Source organism: Liolophura sinensis, chromosome 13, assembly GCF_032854445.1.
Source record: "Liolophura sinensis isolate JHLJ2023 chromosome 13, CUHK_Ljap_v2, whole genome shotgun sequence".
Classification (NCBI taxonomy): Eukaryota; Metazoa; Mollusca; class Polyplacophora; order Chitonida; family Chitonidae; genus Liolophura; species Liolophura sinensis.
In genome coordinates, this window is record NC_088307.1 from 2,813,590 (window position 1) to 2,838,008 (window position 24,419).

At 38.0% G+C, this 24,419-nt stretch overlaps 1 protein-coding gene across 1 annotated transcript in view; it reads right to left on the reverse strand.

Moving 5' to 3' along the window:
- LOC135480232 (carnitine O-acetyltransferase-like) overlaps window positions 1–23,604 on the reverse strand; it is a 32,244-nt gene extending 8,640 nt beyond the window's left edge. The window contains exons 1-12 of the mRNA XM_064760010.1: window positions 23,503–23,604; window positions 14,082–14,267; window positions 13,293–13,373; window positions 12,455–12,573; window positions 11,627–11,680; window positions 10,595–10,763; window positions 9,411–9,582; window positions 8,378–8,556; window positions 6,899–6,999; window positions 6,044–6,163; window positions 2,766–2,888; window positions 1,835–2,030 (exon numbers count right to left, since the gene is read on the reverse strand). Of these exons, the coding sequence (XP_064616080.1) occupies window positions 1,835–2,030; window positions 2,766–2,888; window positions 6,044–6,163; window positions 6,899–6,999; window positions 8,378–8,556; window positions 9,411–9,582; window positions 10,595–10,763; window positions 11,627–11,680; window positions 12,455–12,573; window positions 13,293–13,373; window positions 14,082–14,267; window positions 23,503–23,529 (1,527 nt within the window). The 5' untranslated portion in view covers window positions 23,530–23,604. The remainder of the gene's footprint in view (window positions 1–1,834; window positions 2,031–2,765; window positions 2,889–6,043; window positions 6,164–6,898; window positions 7,000–8,377; window positions 8,557–9,410; window positions 9,583–10,594; window positions 10,764–11,626; window positions 11,681–12,454; window positions 12,574–13,292; window positions 13,374–14,081; window positions 14,268–23,502) is intronic.
- Between the last annotated feature and the right edge of the window lie 815 nt (window positions 23,605–24,419).

The window sequence follows — 24,419 nt, forward strand, 5'->3', positions numbered from 1 at the left end:
CAAGAATATTTCACTTATACGATAGCAATCAGGATTATGGTAGGAGGACACCGGGCAGAGCCCGAGGGAAACCCATCTGTAGGTTGCTGGCAGCCCTTCCCACTGATGACCAACACATTTCTCATCTAGATGTCTAATATCTTCTGTAAATAATGCTGTACATGTACATATGATAAAATAACACACAGGATTCACCTGCTCATGCTGATACTTGTTGAAAACAGGATGGTATAAATATGAATGAATAAAGAACACAGTTACAGGTAGTTATAATATCCAAATTGTATCTATCAATGGCTGTTAGGCTGTTCAAAACATTGAAGTAATAATTATCCCAAAAAATGCCAGTGTTGTGTGGGCGTGTACATGAGGGTGTGCACATGGTTGGTGGTGCAGTGCGGCATTGCATTCTCACTTGTCAGCAGAATTTCCATACGTTTCACTGATTTAATCTAAACCTTGTCTATAGTCTGTTTCCTTCTTGAGATGCCACAGTGTCACTGACAAATTGTTCATCTTTTTAGAAATACTGGGACCCGTCTTACAAAGCTTTGAATAAAATATGTCAAGTGCATTTAGCAAGGTGATTTATTTCCTCACTATAAGTTGCATGGATGTTACACCAAGCGCATTTAGCATGGTGATTTATTTCTTCACGATAAGTTCCATGGATGTTACACCAAGCGCATTTAGCATGGTGATTTATTTCTTCACTGAAAGTTGCATGGATGTTGCACCAAGCGCATTTAGCATGGTGATTTATTTCCTCACTATAAGTTGCATGGATGTTACACCAAGCGCATTTAGCATGGTGATTTATTTCTTCACGATAAGTTCCATGGATGTTACACCAAGCGCATTTAGCATGGTGATTTATTTCTTCACTGAAAGTTGCATGGATGTTGCACCAAGCGCATTTAGCATGGTGATTTATTTCTTCACGATAAGTTGCATGGATGTTACACCAAGCGCATTTAGCAAGGCGATTTATTTCTTCACGATAAGTTGCATGGATGTTACACCAAGTGCATTTAGCATGGTGATTTATTTCTTCACGATAAGTTGCATGGATGTTACACCAAGCGCATTTAGCATGGTGATTTATTTCTTCACGATAAGTTCCATGGATGTTACACCAAGCGCATTTAGCATGGTGATTTATTTCTTCACTGAAAGTTGCATGGATGTTGCACCAAGTGCATTTAGCATGGTGATTTATTTCTTCACAATAAGTTGCATGGATGTTACACCAAGCGCATTTAGCAAGGTGATTTATTTCTTCACTATAAGTTGCATGGATGTTGCACCAAGCGCATTTAGCATGGTGATTTATTTCTTCACGATAAGTTCCATGGATGTTACACCAAGCTCATTTAGCATGGTGATTTATTTCTTCACTGAAAGTTGCATGGATGTTGCACCAAGTGCATTTAGCATGATGATTTATTTCTTCACGATAAGTTGCATGGATGTTACACCAAGTGCATTTAGCATGGTGATTTATTTCTTCACTATAAGTTGCATGGATGTTACACCAAGCGCATTTAGCAAGGCGATTTATTTCTTCACTATAAGTTGCATGGATATTGCACCAAGCGCATTTAGCAAGGTGATTTATTTCTTCACTATAAGTTGCATGGATATTGCACCAAGCGCATTTAGCATGGTGATTTATTTCTTCACGATAAGTTGCATGGATGTTACACCAAGCGCATGATGCAAGAAGATGTAATATTTTCGTAATTCAGGCCCCTTGATATTATTAGCTGTGGCACGGCTTGTTTTGTTTTTATTCATACTCAAGTATTAATATTCAAGTCATCAACCCTCTTACATCTGCTGTGTATTGCCTGTGAGCCGTGATAGCTGTCCGAAGCAGCTTCTCAGTGACCTCCCTTGGTTTGCCCTCGGACATTGCCCTTGTGAACTCGCAGGCTTCAGGTGTACACGACCGTATGGTCTCTGTGCGCCCTGACTGGAACATGCGTGTTGAGGCGCTCTCGTATGTACTGCCATGCTCGGAATGAATTCTGAAAAATTACAACAGAAGATTTTATCAGATGTATAAAGATGACAAAGAGGTAAAAAAAAAACACTGTGTGGTAGAAGAGCTATTTAGTGGCCCTTTCAGATGGATGAATCAATCTAAATCAAGCAAATGTTTCACTTGAAAAATGCTAAACTTCAGGTGAAATACAATATTTCCCATTAATGAGAGTGTACCTTGTGCATCCTACAAGTACAATGTAATAAGTATTACTTATTACAAGAATATGTATCATTGCACCAACCTGTAGTAAGCCAGTTGTATACATGTACACCTACACACACCTGTAACAGCCCATGTAACTTCACTTACCTGTAGTAAGCCAGCTGTATACATGTACAGCTCCACATACCTGTGACAGCCCGTGTCACTTCACTCACCTGTAGTAAGCCAGTTGTATACATGTACAGCTCCACACACCTGTAACAGCCCATGTCACTTCACTCACCTGTAGTAAGCCAGCTGTATACATGTACACCTACACACACCTGTAACAGCCCATGTCACTTCACTCACCTGTAGTAGGTCAGTTGTATACATGTACACCTACACACACCTGTAACAGCCCATGTAACTTCACTCACCTGTAGTAAGCCAGCTGTATACACGTACAGCTCCACACACCTGTGACAGCCCATGTAACTTAACTCACCTGTAGTAGGTCATTTGTATACATGTACACCTACACACACTTGTAACAGCCCATGTAACCACTCACCTGTAGTAAGCCAGTTGTATAGCCACCTGGATGAAGGCATCTGGACTCACTTTGCTGGACTTTGCAAAAGCTTTGCCAAAATGGTTGAAAGTCAAGGCTGTCAAATCAAGGTCGCTAATTTGTCTGCAAGTTGTTAAAACAAATGTCAAATGCAAAGTAAATGGAGAATGAGCAAAATAAAATTCTTTCTCTTCGATAGCACAATGTTTTCTGCTGCATCAAAGGGCATGAGAATTAACACAATCGAAGCCAACATTAAAAAAAAATCATTAATAAGATTTTAAAGTTCTGCTTTGTATGTCGCATTTATGGTTTCCAATCCCATCCAATCCCAAGATTTACGGTTTCCTGCTGCATGCAGTCCCAAGATTTATGGTCTCCAATACCATCCAATCCCAAGATTTACAGTTTCCTGCTGCATGCAATCCCAAGATTTATGGTCTCCAATCACATCCAATCCCAAGATTTACGGTTTTCTGCTGCATGCAGTCCCAAGATTTATGGTCTCCAATACCATCCAATCCCAAGATTTACGGTTTCCTGCTGCATGCAATCCCAAGATTTATGGTCTCCAATCACATCCAATCCCAAGATTTAGGGTTTCCTGCTACAGGCAATCCCAAGATTTATGGTCTCCAATCACATCCAATCCCAAGATTTCAGGTTTCCTGCTGCATGCAATCCCAAGATTTATGGTCTCCAATCACATCCAATCCCAAGATTTAAGGTTTCCTGCTACATGCAATCCCAAGATTTATGGTCTCCAATCACATCCAATCCCAAGATTTAAGGTTTCTTCCCGCATGCAGTCCCATGATTTATGGTCTCCAGTCCCAAGATTTATAGTCTCCAGTCTCATCCAGTCCCAAGATTTAACGTTTCCTCCCACATGCAGTCCCAAGATTTATGAAGAGCATAAACACCAAACATATAAATAAATAAATAAATAAATATAATCTCACCAAGCCCCAAGTTATTTTCTCCAGTCATGTCCAGCCCCAAGATTATTTTTTCCAGTCACATCCAGCCCAAAGATTATTTTCTCTAATCATATCCAGTCCCATGATTATTTTCTCCAGTCACATCCAGCCCCAAGATTATTTTTTCCAGTCACATCCAGCCCAAAGATTATTTTCTCTAGTCATAACCAGTCCCATGATTACTTTCTCCAGTCACATCCAGCCCCAACATTATTTTCTCCAGTCACAATCAGTCCCAAGATTATTTTCTCCAGTCACATCCAGAACCAACATTATTTTCTCCAGTCATATCCAGCCCCAAAATATTTTCTCCAGTCATATCAAGCCCCAAGATTATTTTCTTCAGTCACAATCAGTCCCAAGATTATTTTCTCCAGTCACATCCAGCCCCAAGATTACTTTCTCCAGTAACATCCAGCCCCAAGATTACTTTCTCCAGTCACATCCAGCCCCAACATTATTTCCTCCAGTAATATCCAGCCCCAACATTATTTTCTCCAGTCACATCCAGCCCCAACATTATTTTCTCCAGTCACATCCAGAACCAAAATTATTTTCTCCAGTCACATCAAGAACCAAGATTATTTTCTCCAGTCACATCCAGAACCAACATTATTTTATCCAGTAACATCCAGCCCCAAGATTACTTTCTCCAGTCACATCCAGGACCAAGATTATTTTCTCCAGTCACATCCAAACCCAAGATTATTTTCTCCAGTCATATCCAGCCCCAAGATTATTTTCTCTAGTCATATCCAGTCCCATGATTACTTTCTCCTGTCACATCCAGCCCCAAGATTACTTTCTCCAGTCACATCCAGCCCCAAGATTATTTTCTCCAGTCATATCCAGCCCCAAGATTATTTTCTCCAGTCACATCCAGCCCCAAGATTATTTTCTCCAGTCACATCCAGCCCCAAGATTATTTTCTCCAGTCACATCCAGGACCAAGATTATTTTCTCCAGTCACATCCAGGACCAAGATTATTTTATCCAGTAACATCCAGCCCCAAGATTACTTTCCCCAGTCACATCCAAACCCAAGATTATTTTCTCCAGTCACATCCAGGACCAAGATTATTTTATCCAGTAACATCCAGCCCCAAGATTACTTTCTCCAGTCACATCCAGAACCAACATTATTTTATCCAGTCACATCCAGCCCAAAGATTATTTTCTCCAGTCACATCTAGCCCCAAGATTATTTTCTCCAGTCATATCCAGCCCCAAGATTATTTTCTCCAGTCACATCCAGCCCAAAGATTATTTTCTCCAGTCACATCCAGGACCAAGATTATTTTCTCCAGTCACATCCAGGACCAAGATTATTTTCTCCAGTCACATCCAGGACCAAGATTATTTTATCCAGTAACATCCAGCCCCAAGATTACTTTCTCCAGTCACATCCAGCCCCAAGATTATTTTCTCCAGTCACATCCAGGACCAAGATTATTTTATCCAGTAACATCCAGCCCCAAGATTACTTTCTCCAGTCACATCCAGAACCAACATTATTTTATCCAGTCACATCCAGCCCAAAGATTATTTTCTCCAGTCATATCCAGGACCAAGATTATTTTCTCCAGTCACATCCAGGACCAAGATTATTTTATCCACTAACATCCAGCCCCAAGATTACTTTCTCCAGTCACATCCAGCCCCAACATTATTTTATCCAGTCATATCCAGCCCAAAGATTATTTTCTCCAGACACATCCAGCCCCAAGATTATTTTCCCCAGTCACATCCAGCCCCAAGATTATTTTCTCCAGTCACATCCAGCCCCAAGATTATTTTCCCCAGTCACATCCAGCCCCAAGATTATTTTCCCCAGTCACATCCAGCCCCAAGATTATTTTCCCCAGTCACATCCAGCCCCAAGATTATTTTCTCCAGTCACATCCAGCCCCAAGATTATTTTCCCCAGTCACAAGATTATTTTCCCCAGTCACATCCAGCCCCAAGATTATTTTCCCCAGTCACATCCAGCCCCAAGATTATTTTCCCCAGTCACATCCAGCCCCAAGATTATTTTCCCCAGTCATATCCAGACCTTAGATTTATGGTTTCCGGTCATATCCAGTCCCAAAATTATTATAGGCTAACATCTTGAACTTTACATTAATGTCAACTGCAGAGAGCTGACAAGAAAACAGTTTTAATAGAAGATGGTCCCATGTCATTATCAGAAATCTATCGCTAGGCCTTAGCCTTCGAGTCATTTGACATCTCATTTTTTACATCAATAACTGAGTTAATGTTTAACAGCATGCTGACATCTCACAGCCCAGTACTTACGAGTCTGCGTGCACCTTGGCTGCCTCAATGTCCTCCAGCGTTTGGGTGTCCAGGTTAAACTTGAGACGTCTGGGTGGGTCTGACTCAACAGGAGAATTCGTTGTCTCTTCAGCCTTGTCACTGTACAGAAGGAAAGCGAGGGCTTAGCTCAAGGCAGCTTGCTGACAGACAAAGATAATTAGTTAACTACGGCAGCTCACGAGATTTCTCAGAAAATGATGTCATCTACTGAACAAGCAATTCAAACTTCTGTAACCAGTTTATACCAGCTTTCTATCCTAAATGACATAAAGTTCTGCCCATAAAAAGTGCATTTTTAAAGGCAAATAAATGTCAGAAAATATTCCTCATAACTTGAAACATATAATTTTCCAGTAAAATATCACCGCATGTTACAAGCAAACCTAAACACACCTTTCTGAAATGAATAGGACTCTCAGAATCTGGCAATATGGGCAAGTGAGTCCTGGACGAAGTTTAAAGTCATTTAGGGTATGGTTTTAACAGCACAATGCTGCCTCACAACCACACACACAAGAGGAAGCTTACTCAGTCTGCCTCCTGATTCTTGAACCGTATGTCATGTTTTTAAGGCATTTGTTTATTCAGGAATATTCTGAAGGCATTATTCAGTACAAACTGATAAAATTATACTTTTTGAGAAGCCCTGAAAACTGGCAAATCCAAACAATGTAATTTTGTCTCCCAGTGCAAATTAAAAATGTATATAAAGTCCACTAAAGTTGCTCCCTCGTATGCAAAAAGGTTGAGGAAGTAGGCTAATTCTCTGATATATCCAGACTGTCAGGTGTTCAGTCATTTGTAGGAGGCCTGATGATCAGCCAATCAGCTTACCAGAAATTGACCACATGATCTACAAGGGCTGTAATTGGTGGACCTTCTGCAGAACAATGTTCATAGTTCAGACCACAAATTCCGTGAGGGCCTACGATGAACTGAAACAGGAAAAAGTAGACATAAAGAAACACAGAAAGACCTATGTGTAAATGGTAACAAACATTTTTCTGTAACGTGCTTGCTAACTCTATAAATCACATTCTAATAAGGAATTCTCACAAGGTCACGGCATGTGCCACGTTAGCGCAACCGCAAACTTGATATAACCTGTGAATCGTACCCCAAGCACACATGGTTATAGGGCAAAACAGGGTTAGGTGACAAAACAGGAAACAGGTGCATTCTTGGGTTATAGAAAGAAAGCTTGATTGGATTAAACTGACAACATGGCAGCAATTATGTAATTTCACAAAAAAAAAAGTTCTGCATTTTAAACAGAGGTATGGATTCTCAATTGCATCAGAGTAAAATAACACAGCCCTGCAAATCACAAAGTACTTGAAATAAATTATCATGTTTATTTCTTTATTTATTTGACTGGAGTTTTATGCCGCATTCAAAAGTATTTCATACAAAGATGGCCAGCATGGCAGGAGGAAAATGATGGCAGGAGGAACGATGGCAGGAGGAAAATGGGCAGGGCCCGGGGGAAACTCACGACCTTCTGCAGGTTGCTGGCAGACCTTCCTTATCATATTTATAATCTCCCGCTGAACGAGCGAGAACTAACTGTGAACACACAACTCACTGCGCAAGGGCAAGCCCTCTTACAGGAGAACCCGTTAGACAACTTGGCCAGTGAAGTTCCCCACAGCAGTTTAACTTACAAGGCTTACTGATAGTTGTTAAATACTATACGAAAGAATTTTTCAGTAATATCATTTCAAATTCCCTAAATGACCATAAATTTTGTCCACAGCTAACTTGCCCATTTTTCCCCAATTCTGAGAGTTCTACTGATTTCAAAATGGTGTTTTGGGGTTTATTTGGAGAACACAAGATGATATTCTACTGAAAAATTGAAGTTTCAGCACCAAATAAAATATTTTGTGACACTTATTTGCCTCTAAATACGGTCTCCCAGCTTTGAGGCGGACACCCTAACCATTAGGCCACCGAAGTGGGCTGCCAACCTTTGTAACTTACAAGACAATGATACTGTGAGTTTACACAATAATGAAAATAGTGCTACTTTATTTTCTGTGGTGGATCAATTACTGTATTTCACCTGAAGTTTCATATTTTTCAAGTGACATATCCTGCTTGATACTGATGAATTTATCAACCTTATAAAGAAGTGTTAAGTTTTTAATCAAAACAACTTAAGCGTTGGCATCAAAAATACCATTTTACAGTCTTTGTGTGCTTCAGAAAGTGCTTTTTTCCATGCCAATTTATAGGTGAAATAAACATAGTTACAAAACAAATCTTTGAGTGAATAAGATTCATACCTGAGTATCTTCAGCTGACACTTACCTGTAATGTTTTATCAAACCACCGATTACAGGTGTTTAAGTCACTGCCTCCTCCATGTAACATCTGATTGGCTGTCACAGTGAGGCGACTGTCGGGATTGTCCAATGGGAACAGCCGATCAAGGCACAGAACGAAGATGCTGCGGTGAATGACGTCAAATGCCTTCTTGTTGTCTTTATCTGAAATAACATGATCAAAGTTCGATGAAATTATTCCGCACTGATATAGACATATATTCTAAACCAACGTCATATTTATAAAATCCAAAATTTATGACCATTTCACCATGTTTCACAGAAAACAAACATTCTGTGAAGCGCCCAGTTCAGTTTGTTTCTCTGACTAGTGTTCAACACCATGATCAACAATTTTTGACAACTGTCAGGGGAAGATAAAAAAAAATAATAAAAACTTTCAAAATTATCTAATTTGTTACTATTCTATGACTATTCTTGTAATTTTTACCTGATCAAAAAGCCTTGAAAACAGGAAAATCATGAACACATCAAGATCAAACAAAATAAAAGGTGGATTTTCAGTTCCACTTTCATTCCATTTTCTGATTTTTGTGTGTTGGCTTGCCCATAAACACAAAATCATAACTGGTGTTACAGTCAACAACCACCTTTCTCCTGAAACCTAACAAACTCTCTGACTTAAGGCCCAACCTTATCAGCAGGGAGTTGGGATATAGTCAGGGGAAATCAGCAGTGGTGAGAGCAAAACCTTAGCAGAATGACCCTGCCAGTTCCTCATGTCCTATCAGGGAGCATCGGCATAGCCTCTCAAAATGTTCACTCAGAAACACATTCTCACAGAAATGAACCCATCTTCACTTTAATGTTTAATATTTCTGTAAAGTGCTGAAGTTAAGCATTCCAGAAATCACACATTTTATATTCAATATACAACATTACTTGGCACGATGAAAAGTGAGTGAATGAGAGAGGGATGATCAGCTCTTTATTGCCTACGTTTGTCAATCATCTGTAAATAAAGTTTATCAATCAATCAATCAAGTGCCGACTGGTACCTTTACACAGCCGCTTGTAGGCACTGCCCCATGTGTTTCTGTTCTCTGTGGTGAGGATTCCAAGGGGGGCTGTTGACTGCTGAGATTGTTCTGCCACAATTTTCAGGTTTTTAAACAGCTGACTCACTGGCAGAGGCTTTCTGGATTTATCGTAAACATCAACAGAAAAGATCTGCAGAAGAAAAAGAAACGTTGTCCGTCATACTGTTTAAATCACTGGCGCAGGCATTCAGTGTTTATAGGCAGATACTTCCAACAGTCATATGATTAGAGATCAGGGCCTGGTTTTGCACAAGTATATTTGCTAATACCGATATTAAGTCATATCATACATTTACAATTTTAACAAAATCCTGAACAAATTCAATTATACAAGAGACCAAATGGAACAGCAGCAGATTTAGTTCATGCTTAACAAACTGTTATACAATTATTTTTGGAACAAAGTACAAAATAGAACATTGGATTAAAGTTAAATCAGGTATTAAGTCTTAATACAGTTTGGCAAAACCGGGCCCAACAACATCATATACATTTCTGCATTACATGCATGTAGAGTTGAATCGCCTACAATTTCATGGAATTTTTCCCCAACCTATCAAAAAGCATTATGAACTGAGTTGTCGATGTATGTTTCCTCGAAAATATACACAAAGTCACGTTCAGGGTAAACTGGGATGAAATGTACCAAATGGCACAAAGAGACAATGAGCCATGCAAGCTCCAAAATAACATCTCCAAAAAAATTTCAAGTGGCAAAACACAAGCTCACAAAGTGCTACGCACAGAAAATGGGGGTACCAACAAAAAATGTTGTGAAAGCCGATATCTCCAAACCCAGTAAAATCCTTCACAGTGAACGACAGTAGATAACTGCTCACAAGAGGACTGGAATGAATGACTGCGAGCTTCACAATTCTGTCACCCATGTTTATAGGCTATCGTAAAAAAAAATTCTGAATGGTTTGATTGTAAAGATGTTTACAACACCATTACATATTTCCAGAATATATACCTTATGTACAATGACACTAAACTGATAAACACCAAAGCCTTGAGAACGTTGGACTGAATTACAGTGCAGGCTATAATGTAAACAAGTGAAGAAATGTAGGTCAGACAATGACTCAGGAAGGAAAAACATATAATACAATGTTTACAGACGGGATTCATAAGGAACTCACATGATTATTACGTAGCACAATGATATGTCCAGGTGGGTTAGGTTCGTTAGGCGGGTAGTTCTTCCAGGTGTCAATCTTAGGACCAGGTATTCTACAGGCTGACAGGATCTTGTAGAACTGAAGCATACACAGCGGTTTACCCCCCAACTGCTCCACCGGTAACGTCTGTCTGTAACCAGAGGGCAAATATCAGTACCTTAATTACCGGTATGTTTGGCCTGACAAAACCACAGCAAGGGACATAACTCTAGGTTTGTCAAGCGATGATATGCAGCATTGTTATAAGGGGCTGTGTAAAACCTTGGTCCATCATGCCCATCAGGTTAGTCCAGGACTGAAGAAACCCAAAAATTGTCACCAGTGTGAAATAAGAACTTTCTAGGTTTGAGTGATTTGTATAACAATATACTACAGTAGTCTCACCTCTTATCAGGTCAAGCAATGTTCACAAAACTACTACAGGTACATATTCTTCTGTCAGTGGCAATGGCTGTCTTTGTCAACGCGACACTAAATGTTTTTTGAATTGGTATCTTCTACAAGGCTATATTAACTTCTAAGTTATTTCAAACCAAGAAATCTTAAATTACATTTCAAATCTTAAACCTCTTTAATACTGACATGTCTGTTCCCATAAAACCTTTTCACACAGAAGCCATTTACCAGCTTCAAATACTGTTGGTTGTTGTGACCTATTTCGTCAACCTTTTCACACAATAATGGCACATTTAAATGCCATTTATGCAACTTCAATCGTTTGACTGTGGCAATAGTTTATGTTCATGATGGCCTCAGATGATATATAATTTTTTCAGTCCAGGTAGAGAAATGCAATCATAAAACAACATCAGGTGAACATGTAGAAAGGTTGAAGAAACAGGCAACTGTCTACCCTAATGTTCTACATATTTTACTCCAAAAACAACAACAACAAAAAAAGTAAAATAAAAGAATTGTGGATCCAGCCCTTACCACCACCCCAAAACAAACCCTTGTCCTGATCTTCAACAAACCTTCCCCAATGTGACTTACTCATCAATCATGATTTTAAAATCCAGAGCACCAGCGATGAGCTTGGCAGCAAACCTAGAAAGAAGAAAGAAACAAACATGAATCACATTTGATCTCCGTATCATTACTACCTAGGAGAACAGGTGTTACAAAGAAAACCTCTATGGACAAATCATAAATCAGACACAACCAAAACAGAAACAAGTACCCTAATTCTTCAATCTTTTCAACTGCTTCAGCAGCCAATATTTTGAAATATTCTGAGACAACTATGGGGTTTAGACAAATAATTTGCAGACTTCTGAAGTTTACATCTTTAATGACATAAACAAATAATTTTTAGCATTACTTTCATAATAATTGTATGCATAAAATGAACTTAAAACAGTGCTTTGGTTGAAAAGATTTACAGTAGACTTACATGAAGTTCTGAAACGTATTTGACAGCTTTGTTTGTTTGCTTGGCGTTGAATACTAACTTCACCATTACTCTGGTCATATTATGAGGTTGTGCCGTCTCAATGGAACATGACACAAAAGACACCAGACAAGCCACTTCACCCAGTAACAATATATTACTACTGAACTTCCAGCTTGGTGCTGTACATGTATTACGTTAGGCTTAATGTTTTCAAGTGCTGCATGTGTCTGGGATCATAACTTAGTGTACAGCTGTCTTTTTTTGGGGTATTCTTGGGTGTCACGGCACAGAGAACAGCTGGATTACAAATAGCAAGATGCCTGCTCAAAGCGTGCTAGTAGTGCAATAATGTCATGCCACTGAAAACCTTCAGCTGCATATAGCATGATGGTAAATGTGTTAAAAGCATAGGCAAGGTCGTCACTTACTTCAGTTGTCCCTTCTCATCAGTGTAGTCTTGAGGTGGCATGGTAAGGCCTGGGTTAATATGGATCATGATGGGACCCCTGGGGGACAGGTAAGCTGTGTCTAACCACCAATCAGCCAGCTGTAAGGTACACACAACATACACACAACTACAACCCAAGGGTTTTAACCATGATTACCAGAAGTAAAAATCCTACTGTTTTCTTTACATAAATATTACTGGTTGGTTTAAATTTATCTCCTGAGAGTATTTCACTTTTATGTCCAGTGCAGATAAGGGATTGAGGAATCGAATTAACACCGAGTACAAAATCTTACACGTACATCAAATCCACGAAATCAAAACTCTGAACAGCAAGGAAATCATGTAATATTCATTCTGAACACCAAACATTAATAAATAATATCCATTTTGAAACATCAACTAAGAAACTGTCCCGTTTCAATCGAATGGTGCCGTAACAAAACTCAGGTATGAGCTCTGTGAGATATGAAAAAACAGAGGTCTATCCAACTCATAGCAATCCAAGACTTATTACGGCAGATTTCTTTGAAAATGGAAAGGTTTACCAGCAGAAAAATGTACAGCATGATGAAAAGCAGAACAGTTTTAATCAGAATACTTTTTGTTCTAGAATTTTTGTTGTCCAAAAACAAAACAGGAGATCAAACTTCTCTAAAGTCTGGGCTGGCAAATTATCCACATTATTTGGTAATTCTGTACTTTCTTTGGTTCAGAAATGCTTCTGTCCATTTCTAGACATTAAACATGGCTTTACAAACATCTGCCTGATCATGAATAAGAGTTATTCGCCCTTATTCTTGTATAGTAGTACTGACCCAGTTCTCTGTGACATTTGCCCTGTGAAGCAGTTTCTCTTGCAGCTCAGGACCTGGACTCTTGGCAAACTTCTCCACAATCTGCTCAAAATAATTTAAAAAAAAAAACAACACTCAGACTTCTTTACAATATGCTCAATATATTACAGTATTCAAACTTCTTCAAAATTTGCTCAAGACATAACAAACTTCAAACATATTCACAGTATGCTCTAAATGAAACAATATTTGAATTTCTTGTCCGCACAAAACAGTATTCAAACTTCTTCACAATCTACTCTAAACGAATCAGTATTCAAACTTCTTCATAATCTGCCCAAAATAAAACAATCTTCAAACTTCTTCACAATATGCTCAAAACAAAAAAATGCTCAAAGCTCTTAACAATCTACTCAAAACAAAACATATTCTTGTATCAGGAAATGTGCATCAAGCATCAAACAATTTAAGGTGATCTAAATGTGAATATGGCAACAGCGTAAGTAAGAAGTGACAAGCCAGGTGACTTTAACACTATCACAGAAATTCAGTTTACGTGATCATTCTGTGCCGTTTACATTAACAAAATTCTTATTCCTAAGCATAGGTTTATTATGTTTATTCCATCTGTCACACTGGTAAAAACTAAATCTTATTTCAGCAATTTCTTTTTTTTTGTTTTAAACCACAACATGGCTGCAATATAGCCTAATAAAAGCCACAGTCAATCATTCATTCCATTTTCTGTTACAGACAACAGAAACATACAGAACTTCGTATACATGTAACTTGTTAGTTCCTTTCACCAACCTGCTTTGTCTCTTTGAATTCCTCTGGGGTGAGCAGGGGTTGCACCACCCTCAGGTACTTGTTCAGGGTCTGGTCTAGGGGCGGGACAGGCAGACGGGGGAGGGAGTCCTGTACAGAGAACATCCGGCGCCCGGGGATCTTTCCCTTTAGAGGCATCCTGAGAGAGCTGTGCCTGATGGGAGGAGCCTGCAAACATGAGATCGGAGGAGTTTGTAAACATGACACAAGAGGAATTTTTAAACATGAGCTCGGGGGAGGTTGTATACATGACATGGGAGGAGTCTCTGAACATCAAAGGGGAGGAGTTTATAAACATGAGATGGGAGGAGTTTGTAAACATGAGATGGGAGGAGTTTGTAAACATGAGATGGAAAAAGCCTGCAATCATGAGAAGGGAGAGGCCTACAATCAAAAGAAGGGAAGAGCCTGTAAGCAAATAAAGCAAGCAATTCAGAGTATATCAATCTATATTACTTCATCTTGTTTTTAAGGCAGGTTTTTACACTGAAGACCTATTTAAAACTGAGTTAAAATGATGAAATCATAATTCGATTACCATTGATCATAGCATCTTAAGTGCTTATTAACTTATTTGGCCTGATACTTCAGTGTCAGCAGCACTTTGATGGCATGGAATTTGGCACACAAGAAGACACTGTACGTACACACACCTATAAATGACTCCTCCTCGTCAAATTGTAAAGTACAAGGTAAAAACTCGAGCATGCATGCCTACTTATTAGCTAATTATCAGCTTTATTAATAATTATTTAATATTAATTGATTTATTAGGCTACACAGTGTACATGATAATTCCATAATTTCTTCTTATTCAAATCCTTCTTCAACAATGAAAATGACTAAAATGAAAAAGACCATAAATAAAAAGCACACTCAGACAATTCTCATTGGCGAAAGATATGACGAAACGAAAGATATGAAGCTGCACCTTTGATGTGAGTAGAGGTCAAGTCAAGAGTGTGAAATCCTTAATCCCTGGAATATGACCTTTTATAGGCTTTAACACACTTAATCTGAATCTCATAAGATACGGATCAGCTTACGTTCATAGCAATAAATATCATGGCAGTTCAAGGGTTAATACCCTTTGATCAGTTTCACAAAACGAAGACTTATTTTAACATTTTAAAATTTTGACTATGTTGTCCACAAGTTGAAAAATAACAATTCTATGGACACCTGGTTTTTAACTGCCAGAACAGTATGGAATCACCCTCCATGCCATCTGACTTTTTAAACCTTTTTAAACAGCTTTTTACAACGCAGAATAATTCACCAAATCTTAAATACTGTTCACAAGAGCTAGCCAAATACGAACTCCTGACCAGACAAAGTAGATCAAGGTCAGTGGTCATCTGCATTGACCACAATCTAATCAGGTATCGGGGACTCTCCTTTGTAAAGTGATACCATACAGATATGATGTTTTATTGCATCTGGCTCCATAGTCTTGGAGATACAATTGTAATCGTGAACTCTGACCTGTGTAAACTTCAAAGAGACTGCAGAGAATTTCTCATGACTTATATTTTGAATTAACAAAATGTACCAATGTGAATTCCCCATGACACCTGCCCTTTTATATCAGAGAATTTCTATATCATGACTTGTATATGTATCTTGAATGAACAAAATGGGCCAATACAATCACTGTGAATTCAAGACCAGCTCATGCTAGTTTCATCTCCGGTTGTATGCAGGAAGATCTGCCAGCAAACTGAGAAGGTGTATTCCACTTTTGCCAACTCCTTTTATTTGAAATAGAAATGTGGAGTTGGCGAAAGTGGAACTCAAATCATATTTCACCAATTTCTTTTTTATTTTAGCCACAACATGGCTGCAATATAGTAAGAGTGATTTTCAGTCAATAAATTAAAGTGTTGACAAAACTGTACTCATGCTAAGTTGCTGGATTTATACCACCCATGGACACACCTTTCACTACGTTGACTCTACGCAGTGGGTGAACTGACCCATCGCCACTAGGCGCCAGGGGCCACCAAAATCACAGAGTGGACAAAAGTGGAAATTTTGAGACGTGAAAGTTGTCAAATGTGGCATATACCCCCGAGGATGGTTGCGAGTTTCCCCCGGGATCTACCCAATTTTCTTTCACCATATTGTGGGTTGCTGTCTTGATATTCTTGTGTATGATATAGAACACCAATCAAATAAATAAAATGGCTTCGCTTGCTGAAGGCCTAAACAAGTAAATATTGGAAGACGAATTATGTGTAGTTCTCTGCACTTTGTTGCGATATGAATAATGAGAGCCTGACGCCATGAGAACCTGTGACCGGGGCGAGGGCGTCTTCCATCCGATGAAAGTAATATGGAAGATTTGGGATAGACCTAGGTTTCAATCAGAGAAACCTCATTTCAAAGTCTGGCTAAAACAATGCAAATCACACAGGTAAATAGGAAGTAACCTACATGACACAGGAGTGCTGATCACCTAGATTTACACACAGGTAGGTTATCACTATACAGGTAAATTAAAGACCTACTGTGACACGTTTATTTGACCTGATTTACAGGTGAGTGTTCACCCGAATTCTTGAAGTATCGATGACCTACATAAATCTCACTTCACGCTTTCTCATTTGGAAAGCAAACCCGAGACAATTGCAATCACCTTCAGGCATAAGAAATTATCAACTTACTTGTGTATCAAGTGGTCAAATTGATTACACAGACAAAAGTATTTACTTCAAAAAGTATTAATTATTAACTCTAATAAGTATTATGTCAGTTGACATAACCTGTTTCTTTTTGTATATTATAAATGCTCCAGTGTATTTCAGACTGTTAGACGCTATTTTTATAGATTATAAATGCTCCAGTGTATTTCAGACTGTTAGACGCCATTTTTATAGATTATAAATGCTCCAGTGTTTTTCAGACTGTTAAGCACCATTTTTATAGATTATAAATGCTCCAGTGTATTTCAGACTGTTAGACACCATTTTTATAGATTATCAATGCTCCAGTGTTTTTCAAACTGTTAGACGCCATTTACATAGATTATAAATGCTCCAGTGTATTTCAGACTGTTAAGCGCCATTTTTATAGATTATAAATGCTCCAGTGTATTTCAGACTGTTAGACGCCATTTTTATAGATTATAAATGCTCCAGTGTATTTCAGACTGTTAGACGCCATTTTTATAGATTATAAATGCTCCAGTGTATTTCAGACTGTTAGACGCCATTTATATGGATTATAAATGCTCCAGTGTATTTCAGACTGTTAGATGCCATTTATATAGATTATAAATGCTGCAGTGTATTTCAGACTGTCAGACGCCATTTTTATAGATTATAAATGCTCCAGTGGATTTCAGACTGTTAAGCGCCATTTTTATAGATTATAAATGCTCCAGTGTATTTCAGACTGTTAGACGCCATTTATATAGATTATAAATGCTCCAGTGTTTTTCAGACTGTTAAGCATCATTTTTATAGTTTGTTCCCATCACATATACTTTGCATGATACATTACAAGATGGTCTTAACAATCTCTCAGCTCTTATGCCTGTGCAAAGACTTATGTTACCACCCTAATGCTCCTATTGTTTGGGACAGATTCTGTAGTACTGAAAGCAGAATATTACATTTCTTTACCAGCCTTTTGGAAAAGTGAAGATATGAACATGTTGTTCATTAGATGGTCCAACCATGTGAGAAAGAAAAAAACTCAATATTCCTGCAACAATTCCACATATATAGGCTAAAATGAGCACACAAGGTGTCTTAAAAATTTAAAGAAACAGGGTAGGTATAGTTTATTAATTTGGCCAAAATGATGAACAGCCAAGCTAAATAACTTCACTTACCTTATAATACTGCAAATCTTTAACCTCTCCACCACTAACGCACTTTTAAGTGGAATTTATGCAGACAATTATTATAAAAATTATTGTTTTGGTCACTTAAGATGCAAGTTTCATAAAACTCTGCAAATTCTTTCTCTACATTCAATAGTTCTCTCAGAATGTTTCAAAATATTGGTGACAGAGGCGGTTGAAAAGGTTGAAGAATTAGAGTATGTGCATTAAATTTGTACAAATTCACAAATTAACATTCATTAATATTAAATCCAGTAATGAAAATCAGCCAAACTATATGTACATCTAGTACTATGTCCAATAAAGTCACCACTGAGATTTATTAACTAATTCATAATAATGTGCACAGTAATTCTTTATTATTATTTGAACAAATTAGTAATTATTATTATTATTATTTATTATTAAGTTAACAATTTTGTGGCTTGTCACTATGTGTGTATTATGAAAGATTATGTACCACATTTATTATATCTTAACTCCTCAACCTCTTCACATACTGAAGAGCAAATTTCACTGCAATTTATCCACATTTTAAATTTGATTTTGGAGTCAACACTACATTGATTGGATTGGCTAATTTCATGGCTTCACAAAAACAACAATTGTATCAGTCTACACAGAATAATGTCTTCAGCATGTGCTTAAATAAACACCTCATGAACATGCAAAAAATGCTGGAGAATCACAGTACAAAAAAGCTGGGACAATCACAGTACCAAAAAAGCTGGAGAATGACAGTACAAAAATGCTGGAGAATGACAGTACAAAAATGCTGGAGAATCACAGTACAAAAATGCTGGAGAATCACAGTACAAAAATGACAGTACAAAAATGCTGGAGAATCACAGTACAAAAATGCTGGAGAATCACAGTACAAAAATGACAGTACAAAAATGCTGGAGAATCACAGTACAAAAATGCTGGAGAATCACAGTACAAGAGGATGGATGCAGTGTTCAATGTTTATTTATAAGGCATCCACAAAAATAATAGCAGGACAATTCCAAAAAAACCAATTTAATAAACAGAATCAAACTCTTTTTTCTTTGGATACACATGCATGTTGAAGGTTACTGTTTAGGCCCCCTACCTTTTGCTGCATTGAGGTCAAACACATGCCCATTGTAATTCCCGTGGATGTGAGTATGTCTTACCAAGCAGTCACTAACAACAACTAATATTTTTCGTCACACTTTGTCTAATACCCTCACATCACATAGCACTATGAATTAAACTGGTATAGCATCTCAGCCAATGGTTTTCTACAAATGACTGGTACACTGCCAGTTGATATAGTAATACTATAATCCAGTGACACACTTTATATTGCCAGATGACCTTTAGATTGACACCTTATATTGCCCTTATTGAGTAACCATCAACGACATGGTCAAAGGGCAAAGGTTAAAGTAAATCTGCCTCTATAGGTCGAAGGTCAGACTATGAAGTAATATTTATTATGTACTGAACAAAGATTTATAATATGGGAAGGCCTGCTCTGTGACATTACTCGCTCCATTGTCATGTCTTATCAAAGATTTGTGCTATGCCATTGTTCAGAAACCTTTCCTTCTCACACACAATCAAGGATTTCTGATGCTGAGTAAAATTGTACGTTTACCATCAAATATATTCCAGGTTCCCCCCCCCCCCCCCCCCCCCGGCTTTTTCCCCATAATTCATAAATACAAAAATACATAATTATCAAAGTGTGTTAATTCTTACCTAAGACTTCCCAATCACAGAGAAACCTAAAACTCCCCCTATGATTTTAATTTTTATTTTCAAAGAGGAAAAGCTAGACAGGTTATATATACAAGCTATATACAAGTTATATACAAGTTAAAAGAATGGGGACTTTGGAGATAATAGAATTTCAGGATACACTGCAATCTAAACTTATTGTCAAAAGTTAAATTTTCAGATGATTCCATCAGATCTGTACTTTTGGTTTGACATGTTTTTGAATGACATATAGGACCCTACTGTATAGACCATTGATAGCCCAAAAATGATTTACAATTCTCCCTGTACATGTAATGGACATGATGAATACATATAAAAAATCCTTTTTCATGTCAAATTTAAGTTGACATTTTTATACAATAGTGTACAAACATATCTTCAACTGATACATATGAATGTATGTATTTTTGTTTTGGTCTCCTTTAGCTAAGTGCATCATGACATACATTTCTGTATTTACAAGCGAGGTTGACCTATGTTCAGAACAAGTAGCATAAAACACAGCTTATTACCATTATTGTAAGTATACTTTGTTGACTGAAAGTATAAACCATGAGATTACACTGCTGGTGTAACAGTATTAACATAATTTTGTACGAATCACCCACATTCTAAAGCTTTGGTAACCCCTCTGACTAATGGGTCAGACTGAGGTCAGGGCTTGTTTTTGGTCCAATTGTGCAAAAATCTAAATGGATTCTTGCAATTTTTCAATAATCAACAAAGTACCATGAATTTGTGTTTATTACTTGAACTTGAGTATACCCTGGTCTGCTCAAACCTCAACTAGACCTATCGTTACATGCCTCTGGCAGCATATTTGGCATTTTGCTTGATGTGAATCGCAGTACATTAGCAATTCCTGGCTTCCAATCACAGACTAAAAAGCTGTTACATATATTTCTTAAAATTTTGAAAATGGATTCCTAAGAGGTGAAGTTACGGGAGTATTAACTGGAATCAGATTCCCTAATTCCCGTCGAAAAGCAATCCCTGGAGGTATCGCTAGGCTTGTGCCGTTCTTCACCCCCGGCTGTAGGCGATGGTAAAATTATACCACTCTAGAGTAGTGTCTGATACAATCACAAGCAGAAGCAGTATTTCAGGAGTTAGCAAGCTCATGCATGTATTGGTGAGACAAGATATAGGTCCTCTCACGCTGACACAGCTAGAGGATGTGATCTTACTGTTATAGAACAAGTGCTTCTTTCTACTCTTCCTTTACATCACTGCTATCACTAGACAAGATTGACCCAAAGGCCTCTCTGCGATCACTTGTTTTTTTGCCCCAAATTATTTAATCAACATTCACCAATGAAAATATTTCAGGTGTTCATTGGAACATGCTCCGTTTAAAAACGCTGATGCAGTTAATATAGCACTATGAGACAAAAATTACTGGTTAACAAGGCATTTAGAGAACACCAGTAGCTCACCTGATTGAGCAGTTTGCAAAACTGCATAATGTTCAAGTCAAAGCTAATCACATAAGTCAGATATTATTCTCACATATTCCCACCTATTATCCATGTGAAATATAGAACTTGCATGAAAATCAGTATTAGTTCCCTCTGTGTACCTGAATGGCTAACAATGAAAACAAAAATAATTATCTGACTGCCATTAATGAGTATGTAGAAGTTTAGATAAATGATATACATGTACACACAGTTTAAGGGAATCACTGCAATACTTTAACAGGAGTTGCTGGGACAAAATCTAGGTACATGATGGAAACTCCATTTTTGCTCTAGGTACCTGAACGAAAGTAATTATGAATATAATCACACAACAGTAATTAAAGTTTAACATGCACAAGTTTCGACGATAAGGAAGATGTAGGGTAAATTTCATGGAAATAGGTTCAATACTTCAGGAAGAGTTACATGGACAAAATCTGAATACGTGGAAAAGCATTATTACACAAAGTCCTAAATAACAGGTTATTATGAAAATAATTATCTGACTGCCATTATTTAAGCGTGCACAAGTTAATACGATCGGCAAGATGTATGGTATATCAAGTTTCATCAAAATCAGCACAGTAGTTTTGTATGAGATGCACGGATAAAATCATGTCTACCGGCAGACAGGCAGAAGGACAGACACGATAATTCCAGTATACAACCAACCCCTCTTATCTTCATTGTGGGAGGTATAAGTATTAGAAAAAATAAAACAAAATTTCTATTGCTGAAAAAAAAAATTAATCTTCATCCATGTATGAGTGCCTGCTATACAGAAGCTAAAAAAAAAAAAGCTTAACCTTCCATCCATGTATGAGAGAAATTTATAGGAGCTCAAAAATAGACTTAACAAAAATAGACTTAACAAAAATAGACTTAACCCTCCAGCTAAGAAAGTACATTTATTTATTTATTTGATTGGTGTTTTACGCTGTTCAAGAGTATTTCACTTATACGACGGCGGCCAGCATTATGGTGAGAGGAAACCGGGCTGGGGAAACCCACGACCATCCGCAGGTTGCTGGCAGACCTTCCCACTTACGGCCGGAGAGGAAGCCAGCATGAGCTGGACTTGAACTCACAGCGACCGCATTGGTGAGAGACTCCTGGGTAATTACGCTGCGTTAACCGACTGAGCCACAGAGGCCCCAAAGTACATTTACACACCATACCTTAGATTAGGGAGCTAAAAAGAATCTTAACCTTCAATCTATGTACGAGACCCTAATACACTGGAGCCAAAAAAAAGTATCCATCCTTGTATGTACATTTGCACACCATACCTACACTAGGGGGCTAAAATAGAAAGCTTAGATCTTCCATCCATGAATGAGTGCCCTTTGAGCTCACCACAGACGAGTGCCAAATGCTTAGTTATTGACCACGACTAACTAAAACCTAATCGCGCCCGCACAGTTTTTGATGAGGTTTTCGACTCGTGAGACAGTGAGTTAAGTACACCGCCACTTTCCCCCCACATTACCTCTCTTTACGTTGTACAGGTGACCTAAAAACATCTCCTTGGCCTCAGGTTTTCAGTCACATGGGTTTCTTACCTTTTTTATCTATTTTTGTCTATTTACCACAAGCACAAAATTTCCAAGGCCAAAGATTTTTCAACAGCTCAAAGTGGCCTGTTGTACACTTTAATGTCTCTGACAAGGGCAGTTAACTGAATCAAATTTTTAAATGGAACATGCTCTGAAATTGCACTGCAGCCATCCATGACCAAACATAACTTTACCAAACTTATACAGCCAGAGTAATCTCAAACTACAATAATGAAGGTGGCACTGTCAACTTTAAATACCCCAAGATTTCTGATCGAGAATTAAATTCCTGGATAATTAATCTTTTCTGAGCTAAATGTATTTCAAAACATGAGATCACCAGCAGATGATAGAAAACGATAATGTTCATAACAGAAGGTACAAGGTCAACTTTATAAATTAGAGCCCAAGTATCTCCTCCAACTAAAGTTAACACTGAAAGTTTGAAACTTGCAAAGACAAATGAATGAAGTTTACACATTGCAAACTTGATGGTTTCTGATTTAAAAAATCACAATAGACAGGTATGTACTTTCTCTCCACCTTTCTCACTTCAACTAGAGTTGACTGTAGCGGGTCAGTAAATGTGGCACTCCAGTCTCTACTACTTTATGACCGCAAGAAACTTGAGAAGTAGACCATTTTTTACCGGTATATGTAGCTGCAACCTGCTATAACAACATCAAACAACTTTTGACAGTTGAGCGGCGGCAGTTGTTTTACACGATTTAAGCCATTTGGCGCACCACTTTGAGATATATTTCTTAAACCCGTGTAGTCATACCTACCAGCGATCTATAAAATGCCCGCAGCATTATCAAAATACCAAGTCACGATCCCAAATAAATAAGTTGCTCCGCAAAGTAAGGTCGAAGTCCACGAGTTTGTTGTTGCGGAAGTAGCGCACGGAGCATGCGTGCGGGCCGAGCAAATGGCACAGTCCATTCATGGTTTCCCAGGCACGCGGGGAAAGCTATTTTTAGACTGGCATTATTATTGTATTGCAGTATTCGAACTTTTTTTTGGTTTTCTACTTGTACTTGTTAGTATAGCCACTTGGTTTGTTAGGATAGTTAATCAACAAATATTGTTTTACACAGAAAATTAATTTTGTTACATTTATTTTTTTTTTAACATGGTAAATTATTGTTTGATAGAAAAATTATTTCCATTACATTGTTACATAACACATTTGAGGAACCATAAGTATGATGCAAAATGCAAAAAGAATAACAAGTTATTCGTTTATTGGTGTTTTGATATTTTTTCTGTCATTTACATTTTTTGTCATATGCTATAAAGTGTGACTGAAGCTCACAGTTATATTGGCGTATCTAATTATCATCATCATCATGGATAGTCAATTATCGTATCATTTATTATCACCATTATCATCATCATTATCACCACCCCAACATCACTGTTGTCACCACCTCCACCATCACTGTTAGGCCTATTATCACCCCCCAACATCACCACCATCATCACTGTTATCACCACCTCCACGATCACCACCATCACCACCATCACCATCAGCATCGCTGTTATCACTATCTCCACCTTCACCACCAAAATCACAATTGTCACTACCCCCAACATCACCAACATTGCTGTTATCACCACCTCCACCATCACCATCACCTTTACTGTTATCACCATCTCCACCATCAATGTTATCACCATCTCCACCATCACTGTTTTCATC